Source organism: Papaver somniferum, unplaced genomic scaffold (genome assembly GCF_003573695.1).
Source record: "Papaver somniferum cultivar HN1 unplaced genomic scaffold, ASM357369v1 unplaced-scaffold_29, whole genome shotgun sequence".
NCBI classification, from domain to species: domain Eukaryota; kingdom Viridiplantae; phylum Streptophyta; class Magnoliopsida; order Ranunculales; family Papaveraceae; genus Papaver; species Papaver somniferum.
Window position 1 is genome coordinate 2,439,828 of NW_020639929.1, and position 19,480 is coordinate 2,459,307.

At 37.9% G+C, this 19,480-nt stretch overlaps 2 protein-coding genes across 2 annotated transcripts; both read left to right on the forward strand.

Moving 5' to 3' along the window:
• Nucleotides 1-1,175: 1,175 nt before the first annotated feature.
• On the forward strand, nt 1,176-1,935 carry LOC113341382. The gene is made up of 2 exons (XM_026586283.1): nt 1,176-1,429; nt 1,695-1,935. The coding sequence occupies exons 1-2, from the start codon at nt 1,176-1,178 to the stop codon at nt 1,933-1,935; spliced, it is 495 nt and encodes a 164-aa protein (XP_026442068.1).
• Nucleotides 1,936-3,767: 1,832 nt separating this feature from the next.
• Nucleotides 3,768-5,350, forward strand: LOC113341474. Its single transcript, XM_026586349.1, has 4 exons — nt 3,768-3,931; nt 4,017-4,094; nt 4,244-4,308; nt 4,856-5,350. Exons 1-4 carry the CDS (start codon nt 3,834-3,836, stop codon nt 4,954-4,956), a joined length of 342 nt encoding a protein of 113 aa, XP_026442134.1. The 5' UTR covers nt 3,768-3,833; the 3' UTR covers nt 4,957-5,350.
• The last annotated feature ends 14,130 nt before the right edge of the window (nt 5,351-19,480 follow it).

Here is a 19,480-nt window from a genome sequence, read left to right on the forward strand (position 1 = left end):
ATCCTACTGTTACTCAGATAGCTTTGTCTAGACCTTGCTCGGATCACTGCCCACTTTCTTTGCTTTGTGAAGGTGTTGTTGGTGGACCTGGACCTTTTCTATTTGAGGTATACTGGTTAACTCATCCTATGTTTTTAACTTTAATGCAAACTTGGTGGGACTCTTTCACTTTTGTTGGTAGTGCAGGTTTCATTCTTTGTAAGAAGTTACATGCTCTTATGGAAAAGCTAAATATTTGGAGTAAGGAAGAATTTGGTCAGATGGACAGGCAGTTAGAAGATTTGGAGGAGCTCTTCACTTAACTGGATGCAGAAGAAGATGCAAATAATGGATTAACAGAAGCTAAATGGAATCAAAGATTGAAGGCAAGACAAGACTATTGTAACTTAGTCATTCTTGAAGCTGAAAAATGGAGAAGCAGGGCAAAGGTTGAGACTATGAAAGGTATGGATAAAAATACAAAATTTTTCCATAAAATTACTTCAGATAGGAGGAGGAGAAATCATATAGCAAAGATTAAAGTGAATGGTCAGATGACAATGGATCAAGCTGAAATCAAAGGTGGAATTGTTGATTACTTCAAGAATATTTTTCAAGATCAATCATATTCAAGACCTAAAATGGATGATTTATTTTTTAACTCTATTCCATCTGATATGAGTACTTGGCTGGAGAGGGATATTGAGGAAGAAGAAATTTTAAATGCTATTAAGAGTTTAGGGAAAAACAAGTCCCCTAGACTAGATGGGTATCCAATTGAATTCTATCATAATACTTGGAGCATAATAAGAACTGATGTGTTGTGTGTTTTTAAGGAGTTGCAGGAGAAAGGTTTCTTGGATTGGAGGTTGAAAAACACTTTCATTGCTCTTATTCCAAAGAAAAATGTTATTGACGAAATTAAGGATTTGAGGCCTATAAGTCTTGTTAATGGTGTTTACAAAATTTTATCTAAAGTTCTGGCAGAAAGAATCAAAATGTCTCTTCCTCATATTATTTCTCAGCAGCAGTCTGCTTTCATCAAACAAAGACAAATTTTGGATGGGGTTCTTATTGCAAATGAGCTTATTGACTCAAGGATTAAAAGTGGAGTTCCTGGTTTACTTTGTAAAATTGATTTTGAAAAGGCATTTAACCATGTTAATTAGAATTTCATTGATAAACCTTTACAGAAGATGGGATATGGACTGAAGTGGAGAAGATGGATACAGTGTTGTGTTGAGCATGTAAGGTTCTCAGTGCTTATTAGTGGTTCATCTGAGGGGTACTTCAAAAGTAAAAAGGGAATCAGGCAAGGTGATCCTTTGTCACCATTCTTATTTTTAATTGTTGGTGAAGCACTTACTGCAATGATGAAGAAGGCTCAGGAAGATGGTTTTATTAATGGCTTTCAAGTGTCAAATACAGGTACAAAGGTTAGTCATCTGCAGTTTGCTGATGACATCTTAATTTTTTTTTGGATGCTTCTGTGGATCAAGTTAAGTTTCTTAGAATTCTCTTGTTGTGTTTTGAATTGCTTACTGGATTAAGAATCAACTTTGCAAAGAGTCATTTGTTTGATGTGGGTTATAATGGTGACATGAATGAGTTTACTTCTTTACTAGGATGTTACAATTCTGTCCTGCCTACTATATATATAGGCCTTCCTCTTGGTGATATAAAGGCATTCACAAATGGGACAAAATAATTGACAGGTTCATTGCAAAGCTTGCATGGTGGAAAAGACCTTATCCTACAAGAGCTGGTAAGATTGCTCTTATTAATAGTGTTCTCTCCAGTTTTCCGGTTTATTTTATGTCTTTGTTTGATATGCCAAAGTTTGTGGAGCTCAAACTGGGAAGGATAATGAAGAATTTTTTGTGGAATGATAACAAAGGTCACAGGAAGCTGCACTTGGTTAAATGGGATGCAGTCTGTAGAAGGAGGAAAAATTGAGGTTTGGGAGTCAAAAAATTGAGAACTATGAATAATGCTCTTTTAGTAAAATGGTTATGGAGATTTGCACATGAATCTGAAGCTTTATGGAGGAAAATAGTTGCAGAAAAGTATGGTACTGATGGTTTGGATTGGATCTCTAAGCAGCCAAAAGGTACTTATGGTGTCTCTGTTTGGAGAGGTATTATGCAGAGAAAAGAATTTTTCTTAGAAAATTTAAAATTCAAAGTTAACAATAGTCATAAAACAAGATTCTGGGAAGATAAGTGGCTGATGGTCTATGCAATATTTTTCCTCTCTATATGATGTTGCTAGGTCCAAATCTCAATATGTGGCTAGTATTTGTTCAGGTACTCTAACTGACCTCTTTGAGAATTTAAAACTCCCTAGAAGATTATCAGTTGAAGCAAATGGTGAATTTGATATTATTAATGAAAGTCTGACAAATTTTAGTCTAAATCCAAACTGTGAAGACATATTTCAGTGGGTTCTAACAGCAAAAAAGAAATGTACTGTTAAATCTTGTTATGACAAGCTGTTGGCAACAGTTGAAGAACCAAATGAAGATATTTTTCAATTTCTCTGGAAGCAAGAGTATCCTCCAAAAGTGGCCTTCTTTATCTGGTGTTTAAGTCACTTCAGATTTCCTACTAGAGACTCTCTTATCCGCAAAGGTATTGTTACTGATTCAACTTGCCTTTTTTGCAATAGTGATGAAACAGCTGCACATCTATTTTTAGAGTGTGAGTTTGTTGCTGGAATATGGAAGCACTTCACGGGAAAATTGAATGTTCATTTCACAATGCCTTCTACTGTGCCAGCAGCTCTTTTAGCTTGGCAAATGAATTTTAATACTGTACAACAGGAGTTATTGTGGAATCTCCTAGCAGCAGCAACTCTTTGGTGTACCTGGAAGGAAAGAAATGCAAGAGTTTTCACAAACAAAGATCACAATAAGGCGCATATTATTCATATGGTTAAGTACAATCTGTTTTAATGGGCTTTGGCTTTTAAAGAGTTCAAAGATATTTTGTTTAACTCAGTTGTTGAGAACTGGGTTACTGTATATTTCCCACCTTAGTTTTGTTTTAGGAGTTTTTTGGTTTTTCACTTGCTGTGACAAGTTTTTTTTCCTTTTCTTTCTTTTTTCTTTTCCCCTAGGTGGTTTAAGTCTCTTGTACCCCTTTTCTGATCAATAAAATTGTTTCATCTATCAAAAAAAAAAAAACAAACAATGCAAGGTGATATAAGGAAAGATGATCTTTACATTTTTATGTAATCATAAAGATAAATAAAGAAGATAAGATAATGAATTATATGGGTAAAGTTAGATCAGAAAAATAATATTATTTTTGAAAGAAAAAGATTCACCAAAAGGATGATCAAAGGTATATTTTCAGACAATCAAGAGATTCTGAAGAGTACAAACTAATAGAAGAATTTAAAGGAGATGAACTGTTCAAACCGATGCACTTCAATGAAAGTTTAAAAATTGAAATTTTTTGATTTTGGTGGATGGATTTTCAAACTTCACCAAAATCATTTCTTTTTCCAAGTTTTTTTCTTTTTTGATGGGCATTTATTTTTCTAAGTATGCATGTTTTTTCTCTAAATTCTTGGTTTCTCGTGACATTCCACTTCAAATGACAAAAACATACTATCATCTCGTGGGTTTGCTAAAATCCACAAAGATAACCAATGGACTTTTTAAAATTGGATCCACCAAGATGACTCATGGACTGATGATGGGCTTTTAGGCCCTCGACACATATAGGGTTTTGGATTTAGAAAAGATGAGATATAAAATGTGCGATTGTGACGGCGAGCTCTCTCCTTGAACATAACATTGCAGTCTCCATTCTCCCTCAAAAATAAATAGATCTGGTTTCATTATCTTAATGATTTTACTGATTAGTGTTATGAGTGTTATACGAGAACCTTCAATCCCATATTCCACAATCTTTGGATTATCACACTATGATTTTCCCTCTCAAATGTAAGTCTATATCCTATTTTCCTTTGGTATTTGATTGGGTTTGTCATTAGGATGCTCTAATCAGATCTACATTTTTTTTTTGCAGTTTGTTTCTTTGCATCTCAATTCATGGATTCCTGAAGAAGAAGGAGATCTCCAATATAGGTCTAGTCCAGCCTACAAGGTATTGTTACTCTTCAACTTCATGGTAACAGTAGATTATTTTGTTTAGTCTCCAAGAATGTTGTCATACGAAATATGGGATTTGTAATAATAGTAGTAAGCTTTCAGATATTTGTTCAGTGCTAATAATTTATTGTTTGCTTAATCTAGAAACACATTCTGGAGGGAAAATCCTCCAACTGAGACAGCTATATTCAAGATTGAGACGCCACATGGTATGTTCTCAATACGACTAATCTGTGTTTTATGTTATGTTATTACAAGAAACATGGATTCTTACCCATGCTAATTATGTGGGTTTAAGTTCAGAGTTAACATTTTAGTTTACAAGTTCTCTTTTGATTCATTTTTCATTTTGTCATTCTAAATTTGGACACACTGAATGTAAATGCCGGAGTTAGGCTTTTGAGAAGCAATTTAGAACCTGAGAACTCTATCTATGTCGGTATTAAATTTTCTTTTAGTGACCTTGTATCTAATACATAATTGAGGGTTACCATTTGTGTGTAAAAGGTTGTCTTTCACTATTTTTTTTTATTATCAATGTATAATGTTAGAATGCCTTCTGTCAATTGAGAAGTCAAAATTGTTTAGTGAACATTAAGAATTTTTGTTTCCGTTTCACTTTCAATTCTAATTCCAATTTTTTTTTCCGGCTGGTTATTCTCATGTGGAATACATTCATCTTACATTTCACTGCAACTGAAATTGTTAATTAATCTTTATGATTATCATCAAATATGTAACCATATTCATGTGCAGAAAAAATTTGCAATATAGCGGAGGAGACGGATCGTGAAGAAGAACAAATTCAGACATTTGTTGAGAAGACCCAAGGACGTGGCTTGATACTGATGGCATGATGGACGAGTTCTCCTATGATGAACACAAGAGACAGCTTGAAGGATAAGGTTCATTAATCCGGTTGATCATCCAGCCCACTTGCATTTTCAAGTAGTTATTTACACACATGTTTTTGGGAATGGTATAGGTGTTAGTCCTGGTTACAAATTATATCTACAAGTAATACTGTTGCTCATGGAAAATTTGGTGCACAAACAAATTCAGTATTTTAGGAATTTGTTTTTACACTATATCTTGTCATTGGTTTACCCTTATCTTTTTCATGTAAGATATAACCATGTCTGATGTATCACTGAATGTCGGTTATACAGATTAGATCTACCCTTACTGTTGAACAGTTGTTCTTACTTTTTTATGCTTTCATAAGTTAATAAAATTCTTAGTTCTTATTCTCCTTTTTTGTCAAGCATATATGAAGTTTTGTTGGACAAATCAATTTTATGGATGTTAGATTATCTAAAACACCCCAGTCTCTATTTGTTACTGATAATGCTGCAAGTTCGTATGTAGGAATTGAATGATGATGAGAGTTCGTCAATGACTTTGCTTGCTTGATCTCTTATGAGAGGTTACTTTTCAGTTTGTTTGTCTTAGAAAAGACTAGGTATCACCCCGGCCTACGGCCGGGGCTCAACCTTTGTATTAAAAGTGGGCCTCAACCAAGTGTTGCTAAATTCAATCATATTCCAATTACGAAAAGGCTCAACCTTTGTATTAAGAGTGGGCCTCAGCCAAGTGTTGCTAAATTCAATCATATTCCAATTACGAAAGTTCCTGTTAATAGATTTCAATCAAGAATCCGTCTTAACCCTAGTTGATTGATCGCTCGCTGTTATCTATGATCAGGTAATAATTGGGTTAACCGGAGCTTACAGATCTAACGTCCCAAATTCAGTCAAATTTCGATTAGGAAAGAAACTCCAGTTACATTCCTATCAGCAATCCACTTAAATGCATTACCGATTAGACTTCAATCAGGAATCTATCTCAACCCTTGGTAATTGTTAGCATAGGGTTGGAATTCGGATAACAGTGCTAGGATTAATTAGGCCGAGCGAGCGAAGCGAGGGAGGACTTTATATATAGTGACATTGTGTTAATGTGAAGCGTAATTTTTAATCCAATTTGATATAAAAAGATTGGATTTGGTTCAACGATGAAATGACGACAATGCCCTTCTGAATCAAAATTTTCTTTTTTTCCTTTAGACATTTTCGTAAATAAACCGAAGAAGAAGGACAAATAGGTATTAGACATTTTCGTAAATAAACCAAAGTGAAGTGCAATAAAATATTAGACATTTTCGTAAATAAACCAAAAAAGAAGGGCAAACAGATATAAGAGGCAGTATTATAATTCCTTATGTATCATAATTTCTAGAGGTATCACTGGCAACCAAACTTTAATATAACATATTAAAAATCTGTTCCTTGGAAAATAAATTTAGAGTTTTTACAAAAAATTCGGAGATATTTATCTTTTTAGACATAATTTTCGAAAATAAATGTATATTCATTATGCAAGGTACCACAACGATATATAATACTTTATGTAACCACATTTTGGTTCATGCATCAACTAATTTTCCTTTGCAATTAATAAAACGATGTACTCCCTCCGTTTTAAGAAATGTGATACTTTCACTTCAGACTCATATTTTCTTTTAAAGTCCAATCGTTGTTTTTTTCCCGATCGGCGCTCCCACCGTGACAGCGGTCATCTAGAGTACAGTCAAACATCGTCTGAATTGGTTAATGAGCAGCAGCCAGATAAGTTAGTGTGCGGACGCATGATATCAAACGATGCCTTGTACATAATCTAAAGCTAGGTTAAGGTTAGGTTTGGTAGTCATGCAATCTTAACGTACACCGTACAAATTTTCCAAGTTGGCAAATGGAAAGTATATAAGAAATCAAAGTTGGCGGACGTATATAAGAAATGATACCCTACTCATGTGGAATTGCACCAAATCAAAGTTTGAACTAAGCAAATAAACTAAAACCAAATCCATGTGTATTCCTAACTCAGAAAACAAAATTGCATGCTCACTTGCTTAGAATTAGCCATACGAACCCCATATGCATTGGTGTATTGCAGCAACAACCAACTGCTAAGACCAAATGCCAATAACGGAATATGAGTCGGGTCTGGGTAAATGGGTACCCATTGACAGTTGCAGATGCTTTGGGATTGGAAAGAACCCTGATTTTGGGCATATTGAAATCTTACTAGGCATACTGCATAAAGACAAAAAAGGTTGTGAAATAGCAAAATCAGATTACCCCTTAACCCAATTTTTTTTTAATGGCAAATCTATCCTTTACTTATTAGTGTTAGTAATATTGATTAGTGATTAAATATTTTGTTTAGTGATTAAATATTTTGTTTAGTGATTAAGATAATTTTCAGAATTATAAAGGTTGTTTAGATGATTTTTTGGATCATGGTTCGGAGAAACAACTTGAGGTTTGGCTCACATCTATGAGCCGAATCTACCACTTGATGAACGGTTTGGCTCATTGAATCTGTTTACTGCATGCGCCGAACCTATAATTTTCAATTCCAACCCTTTTGCTAGACACTAGTTCGGCTTATTTGAAAGTTTCATAGTAAGCCGAACAACATCCTGAATAGCCCGGAAAAAAATAATTACTGGTTCGACTTATATTTCGAAAATCGTATAAGCCGAACATGAATTTGTTATTTTTTGGGTTAAAATATTGTTATTGGTTCGGCACATATTGAGAATATCGTAATAGCCGAACCTCGTAAATGTGCTAGGTTCGACACATATTATGATTATCGAATACACCGAACCCTTATGCATCTCTATCTGTGACTAGGTTCGACTTGAAATTTCATGCCAAACTGTTCATATACACTTACAGGAAGCTTTTGTGAAGAACAGTTCGGCTAAAAACACAACTCAATTTTGAGCCGAACCCAACACTGTAACCGTCATTTAATCGATGAAAAACAGCAAATAAGAGATTGAGTTTGTAAAACTTAATTTCTTATCCTCATTTCCGGAGTTGGAGATGCAGTTGGTTCAATTTCTGGTTCAATTGGTGGTTGATTTTCAGTTTCTACACCTTCATCTTCAATTGGTTCTTCTTCTTCAATTGATGGATTGGAACACGATTTGGTTTGCCTAGTCCCTGCTTTTCTTTGTACGAGTCATTATGTGGTTGAGTTTAATCGACGATTAAATTTTTACGAATCGACAATTAATCACGATGATGAATTTTTTTTTTCGCAGGAGGGGAAGAGTTCGGCTAGAGGAGGAGGAAGAAGAAGAGATGTTAAGGGAATTTGATTTTGAGTTTTTAGAAAACTGATTTTAGATTTTTGTATTAAGGGTATATAGGTAATTGAACTACCCATAGGATACCCCTTATAAGATTACCCAAGATGGGACTATTATTTTGTATGCCTAGGAAGATTCAGGTAATGCCCAGAATCAGGGTTCATTGGAAACAACCACCTGCTAGGACCAAATATTTAGTAAACTTAAACTCACCTTAGCCCACGATTGGTGTGGGCTTAAACTTAAATTCCCTATCGCTCCATGCCCATGATTACTTGTATTTCTGATCCTTCCTCTCATGCAGCCTACCAATGTCCTCCTCATCCCTACCTTTTCTTTTTCTTGTACTGTTAAAGTTAATTAGGTAAAATTGTTATGTTAGGGGCCTAAGTCACACAATATCCAAGGGTTCATGGTGAAGACCTTAGCTTGCAATTTATGTGTAAACCATCAGATGAGTCTCTCTAATATTTTCTTTATGGTAAATAAACTCTCATGGGAGAATCACATGTCACCAATGCATAGATAAGTGTAAACATTAGATGAGTCTCTGATATTTTCTTCATGGTAAATATGTTTTCATGGGTGAAGCACGTCATCGACGCATAGATAAGTATTACTGTATTGTTTTGGTGGTGAGCGTGAGCGACAAAGAAAGAAGGATGAAGTAAAGTGGGCTCATTCAACTAACACAAATTTCTCTTAGTGGTCATGGATATACTAAGACGTGCGGCACTTTAAAGTCTTAATTGAAGTATTATAAGAAGAAAATTTAGCAGCGGGCACGTGTAAGGGTTAAAAAAGTTTAGTCGCGGTGAAAAACCGTAAGCCGGAGGTACAATGTATTCTATGGTTTTTCATTATGTAAGACGGTATATGTGAGCCGGGTCAGGGCGTAATCTCTGCCGTCCTTGTTTTTTAAAGGTGTAGTTGACGTTCGGATCTGTCCTAAAGATAAACTCACAAATCGGTTAATCTCGGACATCCAAGATCTATTTTTAATGGTCAGATCTGTCCAAAAACAGACACCCTTCTTCCTTATAATATAGATTTCAGTGCTAGAGTACTCGAAGTTATACTTTCTTATTTACTGGTAGCAAGGGGTTGTTTTAGTATCGTAAATGAAGTTTAAATTTTGTGTATGCTAAATGTAGCTGAAGGAAATCTCCCTTGAAGAATGTGTTTCCGATTGTGCAACCACAGCAACATTTTCCTTAATGTATGCTTAATTTAGAATGTAATTATTTCTTGAAGAAGGATGATTGTATTTGTTTTCAAATATGTAGGGATTTTAAGTCGTGTAGCTCTAAGTATTACGGATGCAAAACAATCTGCATTTGATGCCATTTGCTGTGCAGCCAATAGCTAGCCATTTACTACTATCCAACATTCAAGAAATCCCAAGTTACTAACCAAACCCACAAGGCAGGTGGAATTATAAAATCCAATTTGCCGATCATAACTAGTAAATCACATTCTGAGCGAGCTTTTTGCTGGCTAGAATAAAATGACTTACTTGAAAATGCAATTCCATTCATTTGCTTTGCAATTAGATTTTTTTCTTGTAAACACAATTCATAACTAGTAATATTAGTGTTATCACTTGTCACTAAAACAGATTCACCAAGAATCGTGGGCTGACTAATGGGCATGTGAGCTCTCTCAAGCTTGTTAGGGTTTCGGATTTTAGAAAAATCGACGTATAAAATGTGAGTTTGCCAACGAGTCTCTCTCTCCAAACACATAACACTGCAACCTCCATTTCTAAAGTTATCTTCGTTAGCCTCCTCAGTCCGCCGCTTGTTCATGCCCTGTCTTTCTCCTGCAGCCGATGTTCCTTCTCTTTTCATTCTTCCTCTTCTTTTGGCCTCCAACCGTTTGCTTCTCCTCGTCGCTATCATGTGTGCCGCTCGATCTGGTGTTCTAGTCATCAACTTATCCCAGTTTCAATATCGGCTATCCTTTAAACCCTAGTCTTAAAAGGGACGTCTCACTAAGATCTCTCTCTCCTACAACTTCAGCTTCTCTCCACTCTTTAGATGAGGATGAATCCCCATTCTAAGTTCCCTGTTTCTGGACGCCAAAATGTAGCACACCCAAAGTGATAGTAACCAAGGTCTAAGACATACTAAGTAATATAAACACAGAAATCTTTGTTGATGAATCATTCAAAGTAACAAAGATACAAGTTCTTGAATACAAGGAAACCCTAATCTCTCTCTCTAGGCTAAGCTCTCCCACTCTCTGAAAATTCGATTCTCAATACATTGCACAAGGACCTCTATTTATAGGCCATCTAACCCTAGTAGAGCACAACTCATTTTGTCTCGTCAGGTTCTCGCAGTGGCGCTTTATACTTCGCCCAGACCGTTTTCCATAAAGTTTTTCCCCTTCTTTCACTAACTTCACATGGGTTTGTCGGGACACCTGTCTCTTTCTTGCTCCATAATTTATCTACCTCGTGGATTGTTTTTTCAGCCAAGTAATCTTACTTCGTCCTTGATATCTTGTTGGATATTTCAACTTGGTGCGAGTCTTCTCTCTTCCACACGCGCTCTCTTTGTACTTCGCAAGGGTGATCGACGACGAGATAATTCTGACATTTGAATTGACAATTCTCTGACTGGAATATTTTAGTGAGATTTTTTATCCCTATTTCTTCCCTTTATGTACGACACATGGCGAACCTATATCGTGTACCTACATTTTTCCTTTTCTTATTCTATTCGAGTCATACGAGAATGGAATAAAAACCGCTTCAGATTCCCTAGCCGTCACGTTCTTCACTTCCCTGCCTCCACGTGACCACATTCTCTGGGTAACCGTTTATTCCCGGTTAGTATACCTCGAACGTGCCGTCAACCCACTAAACCAGTCGTTCTTCCTGTGCTATTTATATCCCACTCGACCTAAGTTTGGGGTATCCTTTCCTCTTCTTTCTTTCTGCGTTTATCTGGTTTTGCGTTTTCTTTTTCTTCTGCCATTGTCGCTCCGCTTCTTATCCCTCTATTCTTCTCTCATTATCATGGCTTCCAAGAATGTCTCCGCAACTACCTCTCTTAAATCCTTTGAGGATTTCCAAGCAGATTTTCAAAAGATGGGTTTAACCCTAACTCCTTCTGTCGACTGTTCTGTGAGTCCTCATGTTATTGCTACTCATGATATGAAACTTAACTATAGGTGGATTCAGTCGGATACTTGGAAGGCCGACAAGATGATCGTCACGATTGGTCAGTTGAGGGATGGATTAACTTTCCCACTTTACGATCCTTCCAACCCCATCTTCATCGAGATTCTGGGAAAGCTGCAGTGCGGAGCTTTTCAACTTTCTGGTAACGCAATTCGCATCTCCAACGAGCTTAAAATCCGTTCTGGTAATGGTATCTCGCAGGTTCCATCAGTGGTTGAAGAATTCGATTCCCGCGATTTCAACATGGATTCCTTCGTGGCCAACTATTCGGCTAAGTTCAAGAGCATGAGAGAGCACCATGAGTGGGGCATTGAGCTTGTTCGAAAGACTGTCGTGCCTACGACCAAAACTCTCTTGTTAGACGTGGATTCCCAACTTCTCCTTTCTTGTGATGATGATTGGGCGATGTTTCCTCTGGTGGTGGGTGGCCCTTTTGTTTGGGGTTTTGACGAGGGGGTTCCTCGCCAAGGCCCTCTTTCTAAACATTGCTTCCTCGCTGGTTGCGACCCTTGGAGGGTTCGGTGGTCTGTGCCAGCCGAGGTATGAATTCTTTCTTTAAGATCTTCCTTGCTTCGGGATTCGATTAGTTCTCATGTCCCTCCTTTATTTCAATTCGCAATGCCTACCGCTGGCTTTCTCAGGACGGGTAAGGAAATGGTTGTAACTACCAAGTCCTCAACTCCCAAACAGGTATCCAACTCGCCTATAATTTTCTTCTCGTGATATCCTTAAATTCTAATCATTTTCTCCTTGCAGGACGATATTCCTCTTGTTAAGCAGCCCACATCGGGGTCGACATTGGGGCGAAAAAGGCGTGATCACCCTAGTCCGCCTCCTTCTTATTATCAGGTATTCTACTTTGTCATCATTACTACCTCGCTTATTTCAAAATCTTGTCCATCTTCCTGCTAATCTTGTTATTTCGCAGACTAGTGCCTCTCCTTTAGGCGAGCATAAGAGGCATCAGAAGGTCCTGGATCTAGCTGCTTTGGCCGCAGTTCCGAAATCGTCATACTTACAAGCCACTATACTCCTGCCAAGCCTCAACCTTCTCAGCCTCGCACGATCGCATCTCCCAAAGTAGTTGATCCTCCTGTTCTTCCCAAGGTTGAGCGCCCCAAGAAGCCCAATGAGGATCCTTCTGCCGACGAGAAGAAGAAGCAAGCGGCTTCGTCGGCAATGTCTAACCTCATATATCATCCTGACATGAAGTTTCTTCAGGAGGTTTATGACAAAACTCGCGAAGATCCATCTCTGAGGTCCTGTTCCTTAGAATCCTTGGTGACCTTTAGCTCTGGCGATTTTCTTTCCCAAGATTCTTCTGTGATGCTGAACGCCCCTATGAACTTGTCTCCCCAGCAACATTCCGCCTTAATGTGCCAAGTGAATCCTTTGTATCTCTTCAGTTCGGACTTCCTCTCGCTCCGAGGCTTACTTCTAACTTGCGGTTCTTTGACTTATAGGAGGTCAATCGTCATATGGCCAGTCTCGTAGAAATTAGATTGGTCCACGAAAAGTCCAAGAAGAACGAAGCTCAAATCAAGAATTTGACAAAAGAGCTTAAAGAGGAAAAAGAGCATTCCAGCAAGCAAAGTCAAAAAATAGAGAAGCTTCTGAGTAAGTTCCCTCCCCTCGCAGATTCGTTTTTTTTCCTTTGTCTTTACTTCTATTATTTTCTTATTTCGTATTTCGTCAATATCGGTGCATGCAACGCCAAATAAGTGCCTCTGAAGCATCCGTCTCGTTAGAATATCTTCGTGCCGAGAACATGAACCTCGTGACCCAGAATGACTGCTCTGTGTTTGAGAACACAATTTTAAACGAGAAGGTTGAAACTCTTTTTTCGCAAGTAGATCGTCTTTCCATTGACTGTGCTCGTAATGAGGAGATGAATCACCATCTTCATGATGATAATGAGCGTCTCAAGATGGAACTTCAACGAGTCAACAATTCCGTCCTTACTTCGTGGAATCTCCACTTCTCGTCGTTAGCTGCCTACACGAGACTAGAAGAAGATTACGAGCGCGTGATCAACAGTAAAAGTAAGGTTGTGGCTGATCTTCGCAAATCTCGTAATAAAGTATCCGGTTTAAACGAAGAGATTTACTGTCTGAAAAGGAAGGTGGAACTCCTTCAGGCTCAGCTAGACTACTCATCTCGCCCGAAGTCCATCAAATCTTCCTTTCAAGCCAAGTCCATCGAACCTCGCAGAAACAAGGATGCTCTTGTCATTCAATCCAAGATACCTCGAAGTTGGTCATGGTAAAGGCTGGGACAATGCATATCACGAGTTATGTGTCCAGCATCAAGAATCGGATCTAGCGATCTCCAAGATGGACCATTTGTATACTGACATTCAAGAAACCATGAATACCACTATCTTACAGATGGAAGGTAGCTTTTAGGTGCAATGCAAAATATCATTGATTACGTCAAACTTCTAGCTTCTTATGAAGTTCTGTTTGGTTTTGCAGAGTCCAAAGAGCGTCTTAAGAGCCAAGTCCTTCTCCTTTCCCGTGAAAGGGATGAGTCTCGCACAGAGTTTCTTCCCCTTCAAAGTTAGGTCAATGGTTTGAACGAGGATATGGACGAAATCATTGAGTCTTCTTTGAAGGTAGCGAAATTAGCTCGCACCACTCAGAACTATCTGGTCTCTCTTTTCAGCAACTTCTGTGATGAGCAAGGCCTTCCTCATCCTACTTTTCCTTTGGAGGTGTTCTCCGATGACAAACAACCGAAGTATGATAATGTCATCTCTGGTGATGAAGATTGGCTCACTGAAGATGGCGAGGAGCAGAAGGTTGATGACACGAGGGTCGTGGAGGAAGAGTCCAAGGGCGCCTCAGCTAGTATTGGTGTTGGCCTTGATGGAATGGGTGATGAAATCCCTGAGACAAATGTTACTGACGACGTCCTTCCTCAGCAACAATCTTAGTTTTCTTCCTTTATACTTTGGTTTTATGCTTGACTAAACAATTTTTCTTTCTGGGTGCTCCCAAGCTTGGAGCGCAAATATTTTAACTTCTTTGGGTAGTACTTTGATTGACTTTTATGTTATTATCATAATTTTCTATTTTGTTAAGTATATATTTATTCAATATTATAATTTTCTATTTCGCCAAGTATGTTCTTCAAGTATATACTTTCCGAGGAAACACTCAAAAGAATAATGAAATTTAAAGTATATACTTGCCTCTTATTCTTTTGTGTGTTTCTGAGGTAGGGTGTAGATATAATTGATACCTTCCCAGCTTTGCCTTAACCTTGCTATGGGTTCATGAAGCATCTTATGTTTTCTTATATTATGTTTCACCTTCCTTCCTCATGCGGTTTTCTTTTTCAGCTTTCTTATGTTATTTGCTTTTGCCTTTGCCTCTTGCCTTTTCCTCTTGCCTTTCTCATCGGGTCGAAACATTAAGTATCGCGAGGATAATGCTTCTTTTCTTTTGAAATCCATGAAGCATCTTACCTTATTTATTTTTTATTCGCTTTCTGACTGTTATATGTTATTTTATACAAGGTCTTAGCGCGCCCCCTAATTAAGGTCTTATTTTGCCTCATCCTTTCTAAAGGATTTTAATTCGGCGAAGTCTCAGGCGCTTATTGGACTTTCAAATAATAAGCCATCAACCTCGTCTTAACATTTTTTTTGTCCCCATCTCGCGACAATGCGACAGGCCTAGCCATTCTCATGAATTTTAGTCCCATGACATTGCCATTTTTTTTGGTCACCCGTCTCCCTAATCTGGAGGGTGCCATCCCTTTATATTCCCCCTGATTGCCTCTTCAAGGAGGTTAACCTTAACATGCATGTTGGTCTCCTCCCATCCAGTTATTACAACATTCAGTTGTTTTCATAGATTCTTATTACCTTCGCCGATATGGCTTGGGGTTACGAAGCCACACCCTAAGTGAGGTTTCTTTGGGATCGAGTGCATCGTAGCCAAGACTTGCCATATGGACATGGACGGTAACGCTCCAGACGTCCCAGGTACCTGCAGCTCAACCGAGTACGTCGGCGCCTTGGTCATATTTCTTCACCCCTTACTGAAGGCCATCATTAAAAGGGACCCTCAGCGGATAGGTCCTATCATTGCCCCTAGTTTATCTCTCTGAAAGTTGTTCACGACATGCGTTAGGTCTTGCCTCTTGCACTTTCATGCGAACTAGGGTGCATGCCGTGGATTCTCAGCTTTCCTAGGCGAAGGTTTTAAGTTTTCCTAGAAACTGCTTATTTCATGAATCTTATTTGCCTACTAATGTGAGGTCTTACCTTGCTCTTGTGAAATTCATATTCATGATGCGATTTATCAAAATTTATGAAAATTTCATTATTATCCCTTTGAAATTTGATACATTATCAATTGATAGATTGAATTAAGTACATTCATCTGGTTTTCATCACTCTTCCTCGATTATCAGTTTTCTTCTTCCATGCGAATGTGCTCATACTGATATCTTTTCAATTCCTTCATCTTTACTTCGTTTCTGATCTTAAACAACGTCGTGAATAATTTCTTCCTAGTTGACAACACATAGATGAATAAGAGCACTAAATCTTCCTCTGAAATCCTTCCTTTTAGTTCTCTGCAGACCGCGTCCATCTTGCCACTAGACTTCGCATATTTTCATTTTCTCTTTTCCTTGACGAGAACAGTGCTACTATTTCTGGTTTGCATGGTTTGCTTCTTGCACATTTGTTCATTAATTTGGGTTGCAACCCGATTGTCTTTTCTATTATTTGGTTATTGTTTCCTCTCCTGCCGGCCACCATCGATTGCTGCATTAGATACTCTCTTTCTCAGAATTCCCTCCTGCTATTCTATATGGCTCTCTTTAAGTCTTCTCGTTCGTTTTGTTCCCTTCACCCCTTGTTATCTCGCCGGTAGTCGTGACATCCTTCAGCTATCTTTTTCGGAGCATATTCTCCTCTTTGTGCACTACTCCCCTCTTGCTTCCTTTTTAAATGATTTCTCTTAATTATAAGCTTCTCATTTTTTCTTTCCAACCTTATGCGTTCCTTCACTAAGTTTTCCTTCTTTCGTCTTTCTTGGTAGAGTTACTCCTTCAATCGTTCCATTTCTTCTTCTTCGTAAGCCTTTTTCCATTTACCTAGAGAATCATGCAATTCAACGCTTTCATCAGCCTCTTGTTTCAACGCCTTTTTACCCTTAGAAGTGTTTATCTTTGCTCCTCCTCGCGGGGTTCGTTTTTATTTAACGGTAAGGGTTTCTTTCTCACTTATCGATGCCTCGCTTCCTTCAGCCGTTTTCCCTTTATTTTCCTTTCCACTTTGCTTTACCTCAGCTTGACCTCCATTTTCTGGAGTCACCTCGCGTTCCTTCTCACCATCACTCGTCATTTTTACCTCCTCGTCTAAGTCCCTCTGTGTTGCTTCCAACTTTTCACATGTTATGATTGTTAATACCATCAGTTGCTCCGCTCTTCTTTCCTTGCACGCCTTTTTCCTTTGCTCGATTTTCTTTATTTGTTTCTCCTCATAGTTATGGACATCCTTCTTGATGCAATCTTACGCGTACAGGAGAGCTCCTCTTATCTCCCCAATCGCACTTGGCATGGGAAATCATATTTCCTGATGATATGTAGATGCAATCCCTTTTATCCCGTGTATCCATGGTCTCCCTATGAAAGCATTGTAAGGTGAGTCTATGTCTATCACACAGACTGTGACTTTCGTTTCCATCTCTCCAGCGAAATGTTTTACAACTAGTTCTCCTTTCGGCTTAGATGCTACTCCATTAAACCCATATATGTTATACGTTGATGGAACGAGATCCGAGTCCTTGTACCATATGGTTCTAAAGTTATGATAAAAGAGTATATTGACCGAGCTCCCCGTATATACCAAGATTCTGTCAATTGCCCATATTTTCTTCTTTTCGGCTTGATCTTCTTCCCACTTTGAGTATTTCCCAAAATTCAGGGTTACAACCAAGGGGTTTGTGTGAGAATTTCCTCATTCGGGTGCATCCTTTGCTGAGAAAGTTATTTATCTTTTGTGTCATTCCTCTAATGGTTCTCTTGTTGTAACGCTTAATATTTCGTTTCCTTCGAAGTCCCTCTTATGTACTCTTTTAAGTATGTTGTCATGGAAATTTTGGATGCTCTTCGCTGCATGTATTATTGTATTACAGTTCGGCTTTTGTGCTCCCCGATCTATTTCAATTCGGTATATATACTGATTATCACGAAGTGGTAGTGGTGGTGGTGGCACATAGCCTTCAAGAAAATGTGCAAGTTTTCCCTGCTATATTAGACGAAGTATAATTCTTCGAATGTTTCGACAGTCCTTTGTGTGATGCCCATGAAAACGATGATATCTGCAGAACTCATGACTCCTGGTCCCTAGGGTGGCTCTCTTCCCAAATTGTGTGGTGGTGGGATTTCATCTGTTAATACTATTGCCTCCCATACCTTTTCCACAGTCGTGTTAAGCCTAGGGAGTTTGAAATCCTCGAAATCTGGTGCATTTGGTCTCCGCTCCCCAAATCTAGGTCCTTGATTATTCCTTTGTTGATACCCTGTATTGTAACTTTGTGGCTCGTAATTCCTTCGTCTTGTCTCCTCATACCTTTGTTGATCAATCCATTGTTGATTTCCACTTGATACAGATACAAGCTCCGCTGGGACTGGAGTTGAAGGGTCTCCCTTATCATGTTTCGAATCATTCTCCAAGACATTGATGTATTTTCAAAGTTGTTGTAGTAATAAATAGAGTTCGTTCAAGACTTGTGAAGGTTGTGCTTTTAGATTTAAATTTTAAAACTAAAGAAAATAAGGCAAATTAAAACTGATTATATTAGAGAGACAGGGGTTCAGGATTTCACCATTCACCTAAATTGATGTAATTTAATGTTAATTTTTATCATGCAATTCTAGACAATATAACTCCAATCAAAATAAATTGTGATTCTAATCATTGCCTAAATTAGATTTTCAAAACATCAATTGTTAATCGCAAGAATGAAGTATCAAAAGCCCTAAACTAAGCATACTTCATCAAGAGAAAACACAACTAATTAATAAAAATCATTTCTCAATTTTCATTCGGTGCAAATAATCATAAAAGAATTGCATAAATAAATTCAAATAAATTTTACCACATAACTTTTGGAAGAATGGCTTCCTCCATCGCCCCGGAAGATTGGGTTTAGCTCATCATGTTGGAAACACACTCAAAATATGTATTCATGGCTCAAAAAGTGTTTACAAGAAGAGAAAATAGTGAAACAAGAAATCGGCAACAACACATGCGCGTTGCAGACCGACTGTTTCAGCTCTTAACTGTGATGAAGATAACCGTTACAAATATGAAGATAAATGTTGCAGAAGAGGATGAAGAAACTGTTACAATGAAGATAAATGTTGCAAACCAGTTGAAGAAACTGTTACAATGAAGATAAATGTTGCAAACCAGTTGAAGAAACTGTGACAGGCATTTGAAGAAACCGTTACGACGGATGAAGAAACCGTCGCTGTTTCCTTGTTCTTCACGAGCAACAGCAACAGAGTTCTGAAAACTCTTGATTCACGCTTCCTGAGCTCTCCTCTCGACCCCAAACTCTCCCCTCCCCTTATATGTGATTGTAGGAACCTATTTATACATCATTGCGACATTGAATCTCCCAAAATATCTTTATTTAATCCCACTATTTCTTTTATTCTCGAAAATATATTGTTTCCAAAAATCGTTTTCCTACGCGTCTGCAGCTGTATTTCTTTCCTTCTATACCTTCTTCACGCTCCAGAATATCGATCAACTCTTCCAAACACGTGTAGTACACGTTTAAATTCCTCACAACTCGTGCAAGCTCATGTTTTTCCTCCAACTCCATGTTTGGATTAAACCAAGTTATCCAGCCAAATTTGATCGAAACAAACACCCATAATAGCTTTGTTAGGACAAATCACAACTACCCATGAAGTTTCACCGATTGAATCACACAAAAACTCCTCCAAACATTCGATCGAAATTCTTCCAGTGAAGTGAAATGTTTTCCCGCCA

What these genes read in the sequence shown, in the direction of transcription:
- LOC113341382 (XM_026586283.1), top strand. Translation starts at nt 1,176, where the DNA reads ATGGGATATGGACTGAAGTGGAGAAGATGGATACAGTGTTGTGTTGAG. An exon ending in ACAAAGGTTAGTCATCTGCA is followed by an intron (nt 1,430 to 1,694) that starts GTTTGCTGATGA and finishes AATAATTGACAG; the next exon opens with GTTCATTGCAAAGCTTGCAT.
- LOC113341474 (XM_026586349.1), top strand. Translation starts at nt 3,834, where the DNA reads ATGATTTTACTGATTAGTGTTATGAGTGTTATACGAGAACCTTCAATC. An exon ending in TATGATTTTCCCTCTCAAAT is followed by an intron (nt 3,932 to 4,016) that starts GTAAGTCTATAT and finishes TTTTTTTTGCAG; the next exon opens with TTTGTTTCTTTGCATCTCAA. An exon ending in CAAGATTGAGACGCCACATG is followed by an intron (nt 4,309 to 4,855) that starts GTATGTTCTCAA and finishes ATTCATGTGCAG; the next exon opens with AAAAAATTTGCAATATAGCG.